A 16,174-nucleotide genomic window follows, 5' to 3' on the forward strand; every position below is an offset into this window, starting at 1 on the left:
ATCTTTTATCACTATATGTAGTATGATCCAATTGCACCCAAGTTAGGATAGTTTAAATTAAACCTCAGCGATAATTAATCAAGAAAACACCATTTTTCTTTCTACCAAGATCTAGGGTTTTTAATAAATTTTTTGGGCATCATTTTCACAAAATTCTAATGGAAATGACTTGTGGGTCTCAAAAATAAGATTGGTGTGTCTCCATGTCTTGAAAGGTACATGTGAAATGAAACGAAAACATATTGATATGAAATGTTGTTCTGTTCTGTTTATGTCTTTATTTTTCTTTTCCAATAAAAAAAAGGTTTTCAATTCTTATTTTATTTTCCCCTTTATTTCTCTCCTTCACGTGAAATATCTGCAGATTTCGTTTCGCAATCGCAATTCGCAAAGCCCTTTTAAAACCCCCATTTTTCTGCTCCCAATTCCAAAACCCACCATTTTTCTCTCCCTTTTTCAGCTCTTCTTCAAATGGGTTTCACTCAAAAAGTAGCGATTTAGATTTACAGTAGAGAGAGAAAGAAGAGAGAGAGAGAGAATGGCACTAGAAGCTGTGGTTTATCCTCAAGACCCATTAATTTACAGCGGCAGCAAAGATCTCTACAGCTTGTTTGGAGGAGGGATTTGGAGCGGTGGGAGCTTCGATTTTCCCGAGAACCAAACAGAAAATTTCCCATTTGGCGATTGGAACTCCTCATCCTCTGTTTTGGCTCCTTCCCCCGACGCCGCCATTTCGAGAAATGGGTTGATTTTCAGCGACCCAAATCCGCCATTGGAGGCCGAATCAAGAACTCCGAATCCAGTTCGACCGAGAAGAAGAAGACCCAAAACCAGAAAGAACAAAGAGGAAATCGAGAATCAGAGAATGACCCACATTGCAGTTGAACGAAATCGAAGAAAACAGATGAATGAGTACCTCTCTGTTCTTCGATCCCTAATGCCAGATTCTTATGTCCAAAGGGTATCTCTCAATTCATCAATTTTCGTTTCAATTTTCCTTTCTTCCAAACAGAAATTCAAAAGGGGGGTTTATTATTATTATTATTTTTTCAGGGGGACCAAGCTTCAATCATTGGGGGTGCTATAAATTTCGTGAAGGAGCTTGAGCAGAAAGTTCAATTTCTCTCCACAGCTCAAATGGATTCGAAGGGGAAGAATTCAGAAGCTTCTTCAAATTCTTCTTCTTCTTCTTCATCTTCTTCTTCCTCACACATCCCTTTCTCTGAGTTCTTCAGCTTCCCTCAGTTCTCAGCAATGGAGGGTTGTTGTTCTGTGGGTGAAGGTGGGACCCAGTGCTCCTCCATTGCTGATATTGAAGTAACAATGGTGGACAATCATGCAAACTTGAAAATCAGGTCAAAGAGAAGGCCTAAACAGGTGCTGAAAATGGTGGCTGGCTTGCATTCTCTCTCCCTCTCTGTTCTTCATCTCAATATCTCTACTATGGACCAAATTGCCCTCTACTGTCTCAGTGTTAAGGTCAGTTTTTGCTTTTTAAATGGGGTTTTTGTTTCTTTTAAGAGAGGATTTTGAAAAAATATCTGTTTTTTTGTTTGTTTGGATTCAATGTAGGTTGAAGATGATTGCAAGCTGACTTCTGTTGATGAAATTGCTTCTGCTCTGCATCAGTTGCTTTCTAGAATAGAAGAAGATTCACTCATGAACTGAAATTTTCCCCTTTTTCTTTTCTTTTCTTTTATTTTCCAACCCATATGGATTATGTGTGGAAATTTTCTTTCTGGGTTAACTTTATTTTCTTTGCTTGTAGGTTGTATCTTGTTCTTCTAACTAATGTAATTTCTTTTATATCAGTTGGGTTTGTCATATTATATGTGAAAATTTTCCTTCTCTCTGTTAATTTTCTTTCCTGAGAAACTTTTTCCATCCAAACATGAATGGATGGATCTGTTTGTCACTTTGTAGCTTTGACAGATCAACAGAGAGAGAAATTTTTTTGAGAGCAATCCAGTGTTTTACTTTTTCTGATCCACCATTCAAAGGGAAAAAGGAGAAAAAAAGTGAGAAAAAAAAGTGTCAAAGTAAAGATTTTTGGTCACCAAAAACATAAGAAGATCTTGAAAAAACCAGAGGTGAAAGATGATGAGTTTGCAGCAGAAAGTTGTCCTTGTGTGCATGGGCAGCTTTAGAAGTGATTAGCTCTTTTCTCTGCAACTCTCCATACTTGATGAAAAAGGCACATTGAATTGAACTTTGAAGCTCTCTTTTACTTTATTGATGATTCAGAGGACATATCTAAAAAGCACTTTTTTGTATAGGGCTTCTGATCTAGAATCATTAGCATTTGAGATGGGATTGGACGGCTGTGATAAAAGTTGTAAAAAATTACAAGATTTGAACTTTGTTTAATTAGTCTCTCTTTGAGGTTTATAATATACTAGTCTACGGAACTCGAAACAACAATAAGAACGATCAAGTAGAATTGTGATTGAATGACTTGTAAATGTCCAAGTTTTCAATAAGAATTACGATCAAGTAGAATTGTGATTGAATGATTGGTAAATGTCGAACGTTGATGTATTGAGATAATTATACAAAATAGTATATGTTTTGAAATAATTTTAAATGAATGTAAAAACAGAGAGATAAAGGAGGAGGAGAAGAGAGTTGGTGGATTTTGTGTCTCTTTAAGAGAACAGAATCAAAGGGAATAAAGGTACTGTTATAAATGGTTAAGGGAACCATGGACTTTTTACTGTGTGTTTGGAGAGAACACTCAACACATCTTCCCTTCATCAACTTTTTTTTTTTTGGTTTTTTTTAATCTGTTTGGGTAAAATTAGTACTTTGCTTTCAAAGGGTTAATTTCTTTTTCCTTTCACATTGGGTTATTTTACCCTATGGATGTAGGATTGGGTAAAAAATTATATCATCGTAGTTACTAGGACATTTTTGGAAATACCTTTTTGCAATGGTATTCCATTATTTATTTTTAGTTTAGTTTAAATCTTATTTCTATTCTTGAGCTTCTGTAGTCCTAAATTTTTAAATATTTTGTTTTGGTCCATAATTTTATGCACATTATACGATGAGTTGATCTCTGACGGAACAAATATTTGAAACCACACTCATGAAGTGGTCGGTTTCAGTTAAAGTGAGCATAACTCGTGGTAATTGAAATATATTCAAACTAAAAGGTTGTGAATTTGATTCCCACTCCTTGCACTGAAAAAAAAAAAGTGATCGGTTTCAAATTTTCTGTTAAATGATTAATGAAACATTAGGAAAGCTAAAATGATATTTTTATGAAAAAAGAAATTAGAGGACTAAAACAAAATATCTGAGAGTTGAAATAAAATAAAACATTTTAGTCTTAGAGATCAAAATAAGATTTAAGTTTCTGTTTTTTTGTCATTTTTTAAACTATATTTTCTTAGCTTTTAAAAAGTTTATCTAGGTAGAGTATATTAGAAAACAAAAGGCATCATTAATAAGCCAAATTAATTTTTAAAAACAAATAAAATTAATAACAAAATCATTATAATATAGATCTCCCATAATCTTTTTTCACTCATATAATCATATTTTATTGTATGTGTCATGTGATAAATAGAAAAGGGGAAAGTCAACTTAAACATAACTCGACATATTTTCGACTTCTAACTAAGAAGTCGGATGTTCGAATTCTCACGCCACATTTGAGCTAAAAGAAAAAAGGGAAATGAAAAATTCTTTTTTTAAGACAATTTTTTAGTGGGACATTTCTACATGAGATTTTGGAAAGGGGGTGTAGGCTTCCATAGAAGAAGACAGCTCCAATTCTCAAAGAAGCCATTAGGGTTCCATTTTTTTTTCTATATTATTTTTTTCTTTTAGAAGATTCCACTTTTAACCTCTCCTTCTGTTTGTCATCATCTTATTGTTTTGTAGTGAAGAAATATAGAGTTGAAAGATTCCAACTTTCTCTTCCTCTTCCTCTCTCTCATATCATTTGCAAACCCTTTTTTTCTTGTAAGCTGTATATTTTAAGAGCAACATATAAAAAATTCACAAAAGTGGTGAGCCTTTAAGTTATATGTTCCTTAATACAAGGAAGAATACAAAAAAGTCTTATAGATTATGTTTTGCTCTTTATGGACATGCCAAAATTTGCATTAAAAAAAGAACATGAAAATGAAGATTATTTTATAATGTCTTTTTCCTGTCAAAAAGTATAAAGTAAAAGAGAGATAAAGTCATAAACCATGCATAGAATGGCAAAGGCAAGGCCCCGTAGCAACTAAAAAAAGAACCATTAAACTATTGATGAAAAGAAAGAGAATAATTTCTATATTATTTTTTATCTAAATGATGTGGACGAAGTGTGTGGAAGAGAGATTAGGTTTTTAAGGATGTATGTTTATCCAAAAAAAGAAAAAAAATATTTTTTTGAGTACAACACGTTGAATTACCGCTCAGTTATGCTTGCTTTGACCAAAAAAAAAAAAAAATCTTAATATGACTCCTTTGTTTTCTCGATTTTTCTATAGATATTACTTATTCCTAATGGATTATGATGATTATTACTATAGGTAGGTTTTGAACTTGCCACGTAGCTACGGTCACGCACTGTGTACGAATCTTAGTCCATATATAGATGGAGGAAAGAAATGTGGGAATTTAATCATATACCTATGCATTTAGGGATTATTAGGTAACGTTAGCTAAAAGAAAGTTTTTTCTTTTTCACAATCCCTCTCCCAAAAAGCTTGTAATCTAATGATTTGTTTGTTTTATAGATTTTGTTATGAGGTGTCAACTTGTAAAGTATAAAGTTATTATATTAAATTATTGAAGAAAAGAGAGCTTGATTACTATATATATATGTTACCCAAATGAGGGACAGATATGTGGAAGGTATATTGGCTTTTTAGTATACTTTTGATTACAATAATGCTTCTAATTAATCAGCCCATTGTTTTGCCATGCATTTAATCATATTCCTACACATTTAGGGATTACTTGGTAATGTTTGCATCATCTATTTTTTATTTTTTGAAATATTTTCAAAAAGTTTAGTAAAAAGTTTATTTTATTATTATTTGTTTTTGTTATTTGGCAAAGTTGAGGTGTAATTTCGTCCAATCATACAGGTCAGGTCAAGAAGAAAACTATACATGATCGAGCGTATTTGCTAGCAGAGGACAGCTAGCGAGTAAGAGATCACTTAAGGATGCTGCCATGCCCCCTATCCGTGACATAGAGGGAAGCATATGATGTCATACATAAAGAAGAGAGCAATCCTAATAGAGAAAAAGCCACTTTTACTATACAACTCTTGGTGAGGATTCAACACAAACTCTCAAACAGACTCTCACCCTCGAGATTACTGCCTTCTTACTATTTTTGCTCCATATCCATTTTCTCTCAACTAGAGTTCTAACTTAAGCATTAGATTGCATTTGGAAGATAATTAAAAAAAAAAGATTGCATTTGGAAGAGCATCACACTAGTACTAAATTTTTATGTGCAGGCGAGAAAAGTTTAGAGATGAAAACGTACGTGACACCTATGTGGACCTCCCAGAAATCAACATCAACATGCTTCTAATTTTTATAAATGGAAAAACTTGGCTCTAATAAGTTGCACATATAAATACAAAAGAAAAGCCATAAAATTTTGAATATTTGTTTTCATAAAAATAATTCTCAAAGTGTGACAATTTATAAGAAGAAGCAAGAATGATTGTTATTACCAAATCCATATTTTTTCTCTTTTAAAAGTGGATAAAGAAAAGAAAATGAAAGAAAGAAAATAGTTAGTGAACACATTTTTTACTCTCTTATAAAAAAAAAGAAAAAGATAAAAACTAAGAACAAAATTGTTACCTAACATATATTAAGTGTTTGTTTGTAATTAGTTTCTTGTTCGAATTTTGTGATTCTAGTTTAATTTCATGTTTTTCCTTTTTGTAGTTATGAGAGAGAAATAAAAATATTTTTGGTGACAGTCTCTTCTTTTTCATTTTATTTTTTTTACTGAGAAAGGTAATAAAAATATCTTCCAAAGCGTTTAAAATATTTTTTTAAATAAAATATATAATATCAGTTTAACTAATTTTTATATTGATTATGCATTATCTTTCTCTTAAAAAAGATATTGATTGATTACGCCTTATACAAGTTAAAAATAATGATGATTTATTACAATCATAATGTAAGGCAAATCTGAATATAACTCAATTGATTTAGACACCTAAATTATAATTCATTGAATAATGCGGTGCAAATCAGATTTCAGAAAGAGAGAAAATAGTGACTTTTTAATAGCAAAGACATCATCTTTTTACAAGTGAAACATAATTCTCATATTATTTTTTGAATTATAAGAGTTCCCTTTGTTGAGTTTTATTTTGATTTGTTAGGTATATGTGCTAGCATGTCTCACCCTCTCAAGTGAACCAAGAAGTGGGGCTTCATCTACTAAATGGGCTATATGTTTGCTCAAATCAAGCAAAAATATGAAGCTTTTGTATATTAGTCATTTGATATATATATATTTTTTATTATTTTTACTTTTTAGTAAGGTCCTTTGTTGGCTAAGGTGTTAATTAAAACACGGTTTCGTTTTTTGTTTTTATTCTCATTTCATTTTTTTTTTCAATTATTATTTTTAATTTTTTTTTTAAAAATACCTTTGATAACTATTTCTTGTTTATTATTATTTTTTTTGAAAAAAATTAATTGTGTCCGGTAATTATTTATTGCTTCTTATTCCACAAAAGTTTAAATTTTAAAAAAAGTTTCACATGAATAATAAATTTTTAAAATACAAACGGATAAATTATCATTTAATAAGTTAGAAATGATAAAAATAATGATTGTATTTACAATTTTTAAAAAACTTAGAAACGAAAAACTAGATTTTATTGTTTTGAAAATTTTGTATGCAATCTTAGAAATTGTTTCTAATTGGTAATTCATGACTTGAACAAATAAGCACCCGTCCTCCTAATTAGGTTCAATAAGATCTCATTTTTCATAGTTGGGTATGAGTAAAAATTTTTCATTAACACTTGAGAATATTTGTAGATGTAATAAATAATGGGGTAAAATAGAAGGCTTTAGCTATGAACCAAAAAAAAAAAGGAAAAAAAAAGAAGCTATGAACTACTTGTGAGAGAAATAGAATCAACTTAAAATGTAATGATATCGTTTATGCAAGAAATTGCACAACGTCAATCTAGCTCGAACTCAGTTCTTGCTCCGACCTGAAACGCTAAGGGAAGACCTGCACAAGAGGACAAAATCTCCGACGCTCAAGTCAGTAAGCAGCTCGGACTCAATATTAGATTCGAGGAGAAATTCGATACCTGATGGTGAAATGTGACTCTCTATTTATAGGTTTAGGTTTCGACAGGAGTTGCGACAGGCGGTTACCTTGGTCGGATTTGAGTTCGGATGTGTCGGGCTCGAGCAGATCGAACTCGGTCACTTTCCTTGCAAAAGATAAGTTGATTCTTGATAGAAAATAAGAAAGTCTTCCATCTCGGAGAACTTCGTAAGTTTGTTCTTTCGGATCCTTCTTTAGCGGGACAGTAGGATTTTTCATCGCCAAATAGATATAATTTTCAGTTTATAAAAAAATTTCGCTTTTGCAAATCCCTAATTAAAACAAAAATCCCATGTATTAGTTAGTGGTGTTTAAAAAATTTGATCCAAAAAACCCATCAATCCAACTCAACTTATACATTTGAGTTGGATTATAAATTTGTTTGGAAATTGAGTTGTGTTTAAATAAGAGAAAATTTTACAGGTTGAGTTGGTTCTAAGTTTTGGAATCAAACCAATTCAAGCTTATTATTAATTTCAAAACTTTCTTTTAGTCAAAATAAAAATTAATATATAGTTATATTTATTTTAATTTTATTTTATGAATTATTTATTAGCTTTGGAGTGTGCTTTTTCACCAGATAAATAAATATTAACTTACCGATCTTAATTTAAATGTTAGCCAGCCAATATATAAATAAATGTTTAAGATATTTTTATTTTTTATTTTTTTTTGTTATACCATACTTTGAATAAGTAACCCAAAATTCTTGAATTATCCGAATCAACCCAAACCAAATTTTTCATAGTTGGTTGGGTTGAATTTATTGTTAGCAATGATGGTTTATAATTGTTAGGTACATTAAAGAAAGAAAAAAATACCGATTTAGTAATGTTTTGCAGCATTATAATTATTTTTAGTGCAATGTGTGGAGTATGGATTCGAGCATCTGACCTTTTAATTCGAAAATATATTAAATCTAACTAGTTGAGTTATGCTTAAATTGACAATGTTAGTATTATTGTTGTTATTTTTTAGAATGACAATGCTAGAATTTTATTATATCTTATCATTTGGAACTGAATTTTAATGAAATAATAATAAACTATTTTATCCCAAGAAAAATATGACACTTTGAATTCTAAAGCCAAAAAAACTTACCTTTCACGTAATTTGCATATCTTTGACTTTAACTTTATTTTGGGAAAATCAAAATCTATTCTTTGCCTATTAATTGATCCTATTGGATGTTTAAAAATCAAAGCAAACCAATATAGTTCAAATCAAATCAAACACTATAAAAATGATTTGGTCTCTCTTTTTATCATTTGTTTTTTTTTAAATTGGTTTGAATTTTTTTTATTTTTTTATTTTGGAAATAGAACTTACGTAAAGAGAGGACAACATTTTCTTAATTTATTCATTTAATACCATACATATTCATTAGATATACATGCAATCTTATTGTTTAACTTTCTTGATGATCTCTACTCTATTATTTTCATTAAAAAAAATTTAAATCACTCGTTAAGTTAAAATAGAAGAGTTTCTGGCTTCATTTCAAAGAATTAATTGTAAATATATTTTTATTTTTCTTAGAATTAATTATAAAATGTTAAAAAGTTTTTGAAATGCAAAAGTTGTGTGATTTGTATATTTCAACTTATCTACAACAAGTCTGTTAAATCCATAAAGTTGACTAATAATTAATTAATTATCTCTCTTGTTTTTTTCTACCCTTATTATATAAGCTTCATTCAATAACCTCTCGTCCCTTTCTTAAAATTGTGCTTACTTTAAAGAGTAAATTAAATTTGGATGACTTCTAAATTTATTAAGAATTTTTACAAATCTTGTTGTTAGCATGTAATATCGAACATTTTAATAAAATTATAAAAATATATTTAATTAATTAAAAATATTTATCATTACGTTTTTTTAGTACAACATGTAAGGATGATAATTAGAACTCACAACTTTTGGTCAGAGATAAATCCGTTAACCAATTGAACTATATTCAAATTGATATTTGTTACTATATTTGAAAGTCGTCCCACAAAGCTTCAAATTTGGTGACGGCCTAATTCCATTCATAACGCTTGACTTTTTTCTTTTTTCATTTTTTTTTTGGTCTAACTTCCAACCTTACCATTAAAGCTTTCATAAAGGCTCCCTTAAAAAAAGTCCATCACTGGCTTTTAAGTTCACACACCCACATTAAAGCTGAGGTTAGATATGACTTTTAGAATACTGATAAATAGTTATCCAAATATTTAGTTACATAGTTAAACTTAATATTGATTTTAAACATTATAAAAAGTACTCTAATGAAGGTACTTGAAGATAAACACACAAGTTGAATTCACCTAAATCAAGAAATTATATCATCCCATAACTCTTGACTTTCTTGTCTAAACTTCTAATCTTAAAAGTTTGTAAACGCTTTCACAAGGAACTCGCTTATGAAACCACAAAATAAGAACAAAAAGAAAACTATTTTACGTAATAAATGCCTTAAGCTACAAGAAATGGTGGAAACTAGATAAGCTTCAACCGTTTTCATTCTCCTTCAAGCTGGCTATAAAATGGTGCAACATTCATTTCCCAAACCATCAATTTTTCAGACAAATTAAATCTCTAATTCAAGAAGAAAATGACGTTGCATAAGTCTCTTGCCATCTTGAGCTCCCTTTGCCTGATCTTCATGGCCATATCTTCATCCACAGCTCAACCTCCTCCGGTGCTCGACACCAACGGCCAAGCTCTACGACGCGGTATTGAGTACTACATCAAGCCCGCGATCACCGACGTTGCAGGCAATCTCACCCTGAAAAGTCGTAGCCGTGCCCCTTGCCCGCTCTACGTTGGCCAGGAACCGGTTGCTTCGATGGAGATCGGTCTCCCAGTCATCTTCACCCCCTACGCCGCGGACGAGGATATAATAAGAGAAGGCATGGATTTCAAGGTTGTGTTCCAGGCGTCGTCGACGTGCATAATGTTGACACAATGGAGAGTGGAGGAGACAGAGGCTGCCACAGGGAGGAGGCTGGTGGGGACCGGGGACGACAACGGCCCGACCGGGATGTTCAGGATCGACAGGAGCAACCTCGGAGTTTACAATATAGGATGGTGTCCCGAGATGTTTGGGAGACCAAGGTGTGGAAGTGCAGGCATTTTGGTTGAGGATGGAGTGAGGCTGCTGGCTTTGGATGGCTCTGCGTTTCCTTTTGAGTTTGTGAAAGCTTGATGCAAAAGGAAGAACTTGGTTTTAATTATCTTACAAGAGAAAAATGTGTGTAATTAGTTGTTATATTGAATTAGAATAATATAAGTCAAATAAAAGCTCTTGTAAGGATTTACTTATGTTATTTCTTTTTATGGTTAGTGTAAAATTTAGCATTTGGGTTATTGATTTTTCAATGAATATACATGGTGTTATATATATATATATATATATATATATTAAATTTGTAGCCGCCTGTTTATTGAAAGAAGTCAAGAGGACCAATTATTCAGAAAAAATATTTAAAACCATACACCTTAATGAAAGCGACTGATTGTGTTCAAGGAGAGGTAAAAAAAATGGGGCAAAATTGAAGTTCCATCCCAAAAAAATTGGTGTGCCGTGAGTAGGATATATTATTTGGTATATAATAAGTGATTATTCTATATGTAATTAACTATTGTTTTTCAAATTAATTCAAATCTCTTAGGTATTTTAAGAAGAGTAATACCAATTTTGTTACTTTTGTTAAGTTAAATTTACTAATCAATTATAATTTAAAGGAAGTAAGATTTTTGATGTTTTAAAAAAGATTATTGATTCCTTGACTAGTTAAATTTACTCATCACCAATTATAATTTAAAGGGAGTGGAAAGATTATTGATTACTTAACTAGTTAACCATATTACTATTAAAAAAAGAAATAGTTGAATTTGTTCGACGAAAAAGATTAAGAATCAAACCTATAATTTAAAGGAGAAATCATCATTAATATTGCCCATATTATTATGAGCTTCAATTGGATATTAATAAATAATTTCATCATTAAAAAAAAAGGGTACTCTGAATTTTAGGCCAAAGACATACCTTTCACGTAAACAGCATATGCTTGGGATTTCCAAAAAATAATAATAAAAATAAAATAAAAAATAATAATAAAAATAAAATAAATAAAAAAGAAAAAAAGGCATATGCTTGACTTTAACTATTGTCTAGGAAAAATCAATATCTTTTCATTTATTATTATTATTATTTTTTTTTGCCGATTTATCCTTTGGGTTGTTTAGAAATCAATAGTTGAAATCAAATCCAAGCACAATCATATAAATTACAATTAAATTTATCTCCACGTGTCTAGTAGCATACGACATTTCTCAGATATGAAAATTTCGACAAAATATAAAAATATCCACAAAAATATCACTAATATATATTAACAATTTTAAACTTTAAATATAAAATATTTATTTATTAATTTAAATATTTGTTATATGAATTTTATATTTCTATATAATTTTTTTAGAAATATCCATCCATATCAATATTTCTATTGACATCCAAATTAATCTTGACAATTACGATTTGTTTGTTTGTTTTCCAAAATTGATTCAATTGATTTGATTTTAAGTTAGAAATTGAACATGAAGTATGTAAAAAGCAAGATAAAATTTTCTTCATTTATTAATTTGATACCATAAATTTAGGCAAACCCTCTCCTCAGATACCTTAAACCAATCCATTCTATTATATTTTGTTGGAAAATTAGTTTGGGTGAGTTTAATTTTAATCCCAATGAAGTTGATAAAATGTAAGGGATGGGAAAAGTTTAAATATGAACAGTTTTGTGGGTGGATTTGGTATTGATTTTTGAAATAGTAAAACTACTTTAAATTTAACCGATTAAAATTGTTTTCAATTTTATTTTCTAATATCAGGTTTGATAATCAAAAGCAATTTTAAAATATTTTATAGGAACTTCCCAAAATTAGCTTCAAAATTTGGTGACATCCCAAGTCCATACAGACCTCTTGACTTTCTTGTCCAACTCCAAATCTTACCATTTTGTCATTAAATCTTCCATGAAAGCTCCATTCTGAAACTACCAAAAAAGAAAAAAAAGAAAAAAAGGATAAATATAAAATTTTCAAGTAATAAATGCCTTAAGGTACAAGTAATTAAGCTCTAATATGGACTTTTGTCGCCATTTTCATCCTCCTTCAAGATGGCTATAAAATGGTGCAACATTCACATTCGAAATCATAAATTTTCAGATAAATTTGATCTCTAGTTGAAGAAGATGATGATGTTATTGCAGAAGCCACTTGCCATCTTCAGCTGCCTATTCCTCTTCATGGCCATATATTCCACAGCCCAATCTCCTCCGGTGCTCGACACCGACGGCCGTCCTCTGCAGCGCGGTGTCGAGTACTTCATCAAGCCCGCCGTCACCGACGTTGCTGGCAACCTTACCCTGTTAACCCGCAAAGGTGATCCTTGCCCGTTCCATGTCGGTCAAGTACCTCTTCGTTCGACAGATATAGGTATATATTAAACTACTATGAACTCAAAAAAATTACAATCATATTTAATCTTTTACACGTATACTTAACCCTCCTCTTTATATCTGGACCGGATATTAATTTGATTCATAATTTCAACCTGTGAATTATTAATATAAATGGTATTACAGATATTTGCATTTGTCTTTCTAAGAGCTACTTATACCAATAAAAATAATTATCCTCATCCCTATTTGCAAACCCAACAATTATGATTTAATATTTTATTATATTCTCAATCTTAGGTTTTTGGCGGGTGAAGATACAATAAGAGAAGGAAGAGATTTGAAGGTCGTGTTCCAAGCGTTTTCAATTTGCATAACGTCGACTGCATGGAGAGTGGGCGAGACGGAGCCTACCACTGGAAGAAGGTTGGTGGCGACCGGGAACGACGATACCGCCACCGGGTTCTTCAGGATCGACAAGAGCGACCTTGGAGTTTACAATCTGGGATGGTGTCCCTCGGATGTCCCCATTAGAGGGAGGCCAAGGTGTGGAAGGGCTGGAATTTTGGTTGAGAAAGGAGTGAGGTTGCTGGCTTTGGATGGCTCTGCGTTTCCTTTCGAGTTTGTGAGAGCTTAATAACAAGAGAAAGAACTTGAATTTCTTACCAGAGAAAATGTGTGTAATTTGTTGCAATTGCACTAAAAATAAAATAAATAAAACTCTTGTAAGATGTTTACTTTATGTTATTTATTTTTTACGTGATTCATATGTGTGTGTGTTAAAATGCTATATGAAACCAATGATTTGTGTTTTACTTTTTATTGAATTATAAAATGGATGTCTCGTAAAAATGGATGCCATTGAAATTGACTTTCTAGTATGCAAATAGCCAAACCCAGATACTTTCGATTCAAAGGACAATACTTGGCAAAGTCGTATACTATTACCATCCAGCACTAAATTTTCGATAAATAGAAGATAAGACCACAAAGAGAGGTAGAATTTATTTATTTTAGAAAAATAAATAGTACTCTTAAAATATTTAGTACAGTAGAAAGGAGAAAATTCCTTGTTCGGTCTGCTATGCAACAAAGCATTGTTTAATTTTGGACTCCTTTTAGGTTCACCCGCACCAAACAGTTACAATCTAACATTATATTAAGTCTAAAATGAATAAGTTAACCATAAGGGAAAAATATTTGTTGATTAAAATTTATTAAAAAGATATTTCAAAAGAAAATTTTATTCTTTTCCCCCAAAAAACTTACATGGTTGAGGATTATCAAGCGTAATTTTAGAATAAGTATTTTAAGCCCAAAGTAATTTATTTAGAATGTTTTCCTATTTAAGCATAATTTATTTTTATTTTTTTACACTTTTAAGTTATATATCCTTCCATCATTCAACTACAAGAGTGTCAATCACAATAAAATAATTATTTTTCTAGTGTTTTTCTCTAAAAATATATTTTAAAGCAATTTTATTTTCTTTTAATGTTTTTTACTAACTGCCAAACACTATAGGATCAATTTTTAGTAATTTTTGGAAAGGGATTGGTAAAAGGGTAATTTTATTAAAAGGAAAAAACACTCATCCGTAACAGACTATTAGCTATGTAGTTTTATTTTGAAAAACAACTCCGTGACATTTTAATAATTAGATATTCTTAGATAAATATTGTAAGCCAAAGTAGATTAAAGTTGCAATGAATCACGAAATAAAAGTCAAAAAGAATTTTGTCCACACAAGTTAATTTTTTATCAAACAAAAGAAATTAAACAAAGATAGGGAGAGGTATTTAATGAAACTCTAACCACCGGATCTGACCATGAAAATTTTGGCCTCATCTATCATGTTAATATAGGTAATTTCCTTTTTTTCATCATTTTCTTGCCATTAATTCGATAATATATATATTCGTAAAAATATATATATATATAGATAATATAAAATAAAATAAATAAATAAATTGAGGGAGCCATGACCTCTTCTACCATCCGTCCTGTTTGGGGAAGGGAATACCCTGGACACGTGGAGGACCCCTATTGGTGCTCCAAGATGGCTCATGAGTCATGCCCAGCTCGGATGGCCGAGATGGCCGCCACCAACGCCGACAAATGCTAAGTATGAGGGCCGAGGTGAACCTGGCCCAGGTCCGACCTACCGGGGAGCTTGGTAGGGGCCGATGTGAGCAACTGTCTACGGCGTGATTATCGGACGTAACCGTCGGTCCCGAGATTACCGGGTGTAACCGACGGTCCCGAGATTACCGAACGTAACCGTCGCGAGATTAGCGGGACTACCACCCATAAGTAGAGGACTTCACTCCACGATCAGGTACGATGATTTCTGACCTCGAACTAAACTGGGAATCCGACCTATACTGACTTGATCGTCGGAGTGCTCACCTTTTTGTGCAGGTCCGCCCAAGCGTTCAGGTCAGTCCGAAGGCCGAGTTCGAGCTGCAATCTGGAACACACTGTTGTGCATATCTTGCATAAACACTTGGCGCGGGAAGTAAGGCTTCAACTTAAATTTGAATCAAGCCAATTTCATTATTAAACTTTACAATCCTACCAATTAGTTTTTTTTTTCTTTCTTTCTTCTGATAAGATCTTAACAACTAGTTGATATATAAAATTTAAAAGTTTCGATTTATATTTAGTAGACACATCTGACAATATATCAATATGATAATATATATAATATGAACACTTGGTTCTTATATTTTGCGTATATAAATATATACAATACTTTTGTTTCAAAATATATATATAGAAATACTTTACATAGGGACATTGAATCTCATCACTAATCATCCATACATTTTGTTTACTATATCATATTACACATAATTATGCACGTGGCTTAGTCTTTGTTTAAAAGATTATACTTTTCATTATCAATATCTGTCTCTTATGTTAAGAAAAAAAGCATGTGAATCATTAAATAAACTCACATGCCCACTTTAAGCCACGATGCTCTTATTTGTGTACTTTTATATCATTGCAATATGTTCAAACTCAATAGTGGAAAGTATAAGTTTATTATATATTAGGTGTGTTAAGCATCACACGTAACAAAGATAAGGATCTTACAAAAGTTTATAATATAACTGTATTTGTGCGTTATTCCTTTCATTTTTAATTGGTTTTGAGAATATTAGGAATCCGTTTGGTAATGTTTTTTTTTTCTTGTTATTATTAATTTTTCATTATATTGAACATGTTTGGTAATCATTTCTAGCGGTAATTAGCATTTATCTTCAATCAAGAGTGTTGTACTAAAAAAAAGTAGTGGAAAGTGGAAATAAATGACTCGTTCGGTAAGATTCATGTTTTATTGTTTTCAATTTTTGAAAAACACAAGTGTTTGGTAATTGTTTTTGTTCTGATTT

At 31.2% G+C, this 16,174-nt stretch overlaps 3 protein-coding genes across 3 annotated transcripts; all 3 read left to right on the top strand.

The window, feature by feature from the left end:
• The first annotated feature begins 311 nt into the window (after nt 1–311).
• LOC111018795 (transcription factor bHLH94) lies at nt 312–1,811 on the top strand. Its single transcript, XM_022295045.2, has 3 exons — nt 312–961; nt 1,054–1,479; nt 1,573–1,811. Exons 1-3 carry the CDS (start codon nt 539–541, stop codon nt 1,666–1,668), a joined length of 945 nt encoding a protein of 314 aa, XP_022150737.1. The 5' UTR covers nt 312–538; the 3' UTR covers nt 1,669–1,811.
• Nucleotides 1,812–9,862: 8,051 nt separating this feature from the next.
• Nucleotides 9,863–10,693, top strand: LOC111018852 (kunitz type trypsin inhibitor 111). Its single transcript, XM_022295097.2, has one exon. The coding sequence runs from the start codon at nt 9,923–9,925 to the stop codon at nt 10,514–10,516; it is 594 nt and encodes a 197-aa protein (XP_022150789.1). The 5' UTR covers nt 9,863–9,922; the 3' UTR covers nt 10,517–10,693.
• Nucleotides 10,694–12,493: 1,800 nt separating this feature from the next.
• LOC111018865 (kunitz type trypsin inhibitor 111) lies at nt 12,494–13,523 on the top strand. The gene is made up of 2 exons (XM_022295115.2): nt 12,494–12,814; nt 13,056–13,523. The coding sequence occupies exons 1-2, from the start codon at nt 12,570–12,572 to the stop codon at nt 13,411–13,413; spliced, it is 603 nt and encodes a 200-aa protein (XP_022150807.1). The 5' UTR covers nt 12,494–12,569; the 3' UTR covers nt 13,414–13,523.
• Nucleotides 13,524–16,174: the final 2,651 nt, after the last annotated feature.

This window comes from Momordica charantia, assembly GCF_013281855.1.
Source record: "Momordica charantia cultivar OHB3-1 chromosome 8 unlocalized genomic scaffold, Mcharantia_2.0 BLBB01000008.1, whole genome shotgun sequence".
Lineage (NCBI taxonomy): Eukaryota > Viridiplantae > Streptophyta > Magnoliopsida > Cucurbitales > Cucurbitaceae > Momordica > Momordica charantia.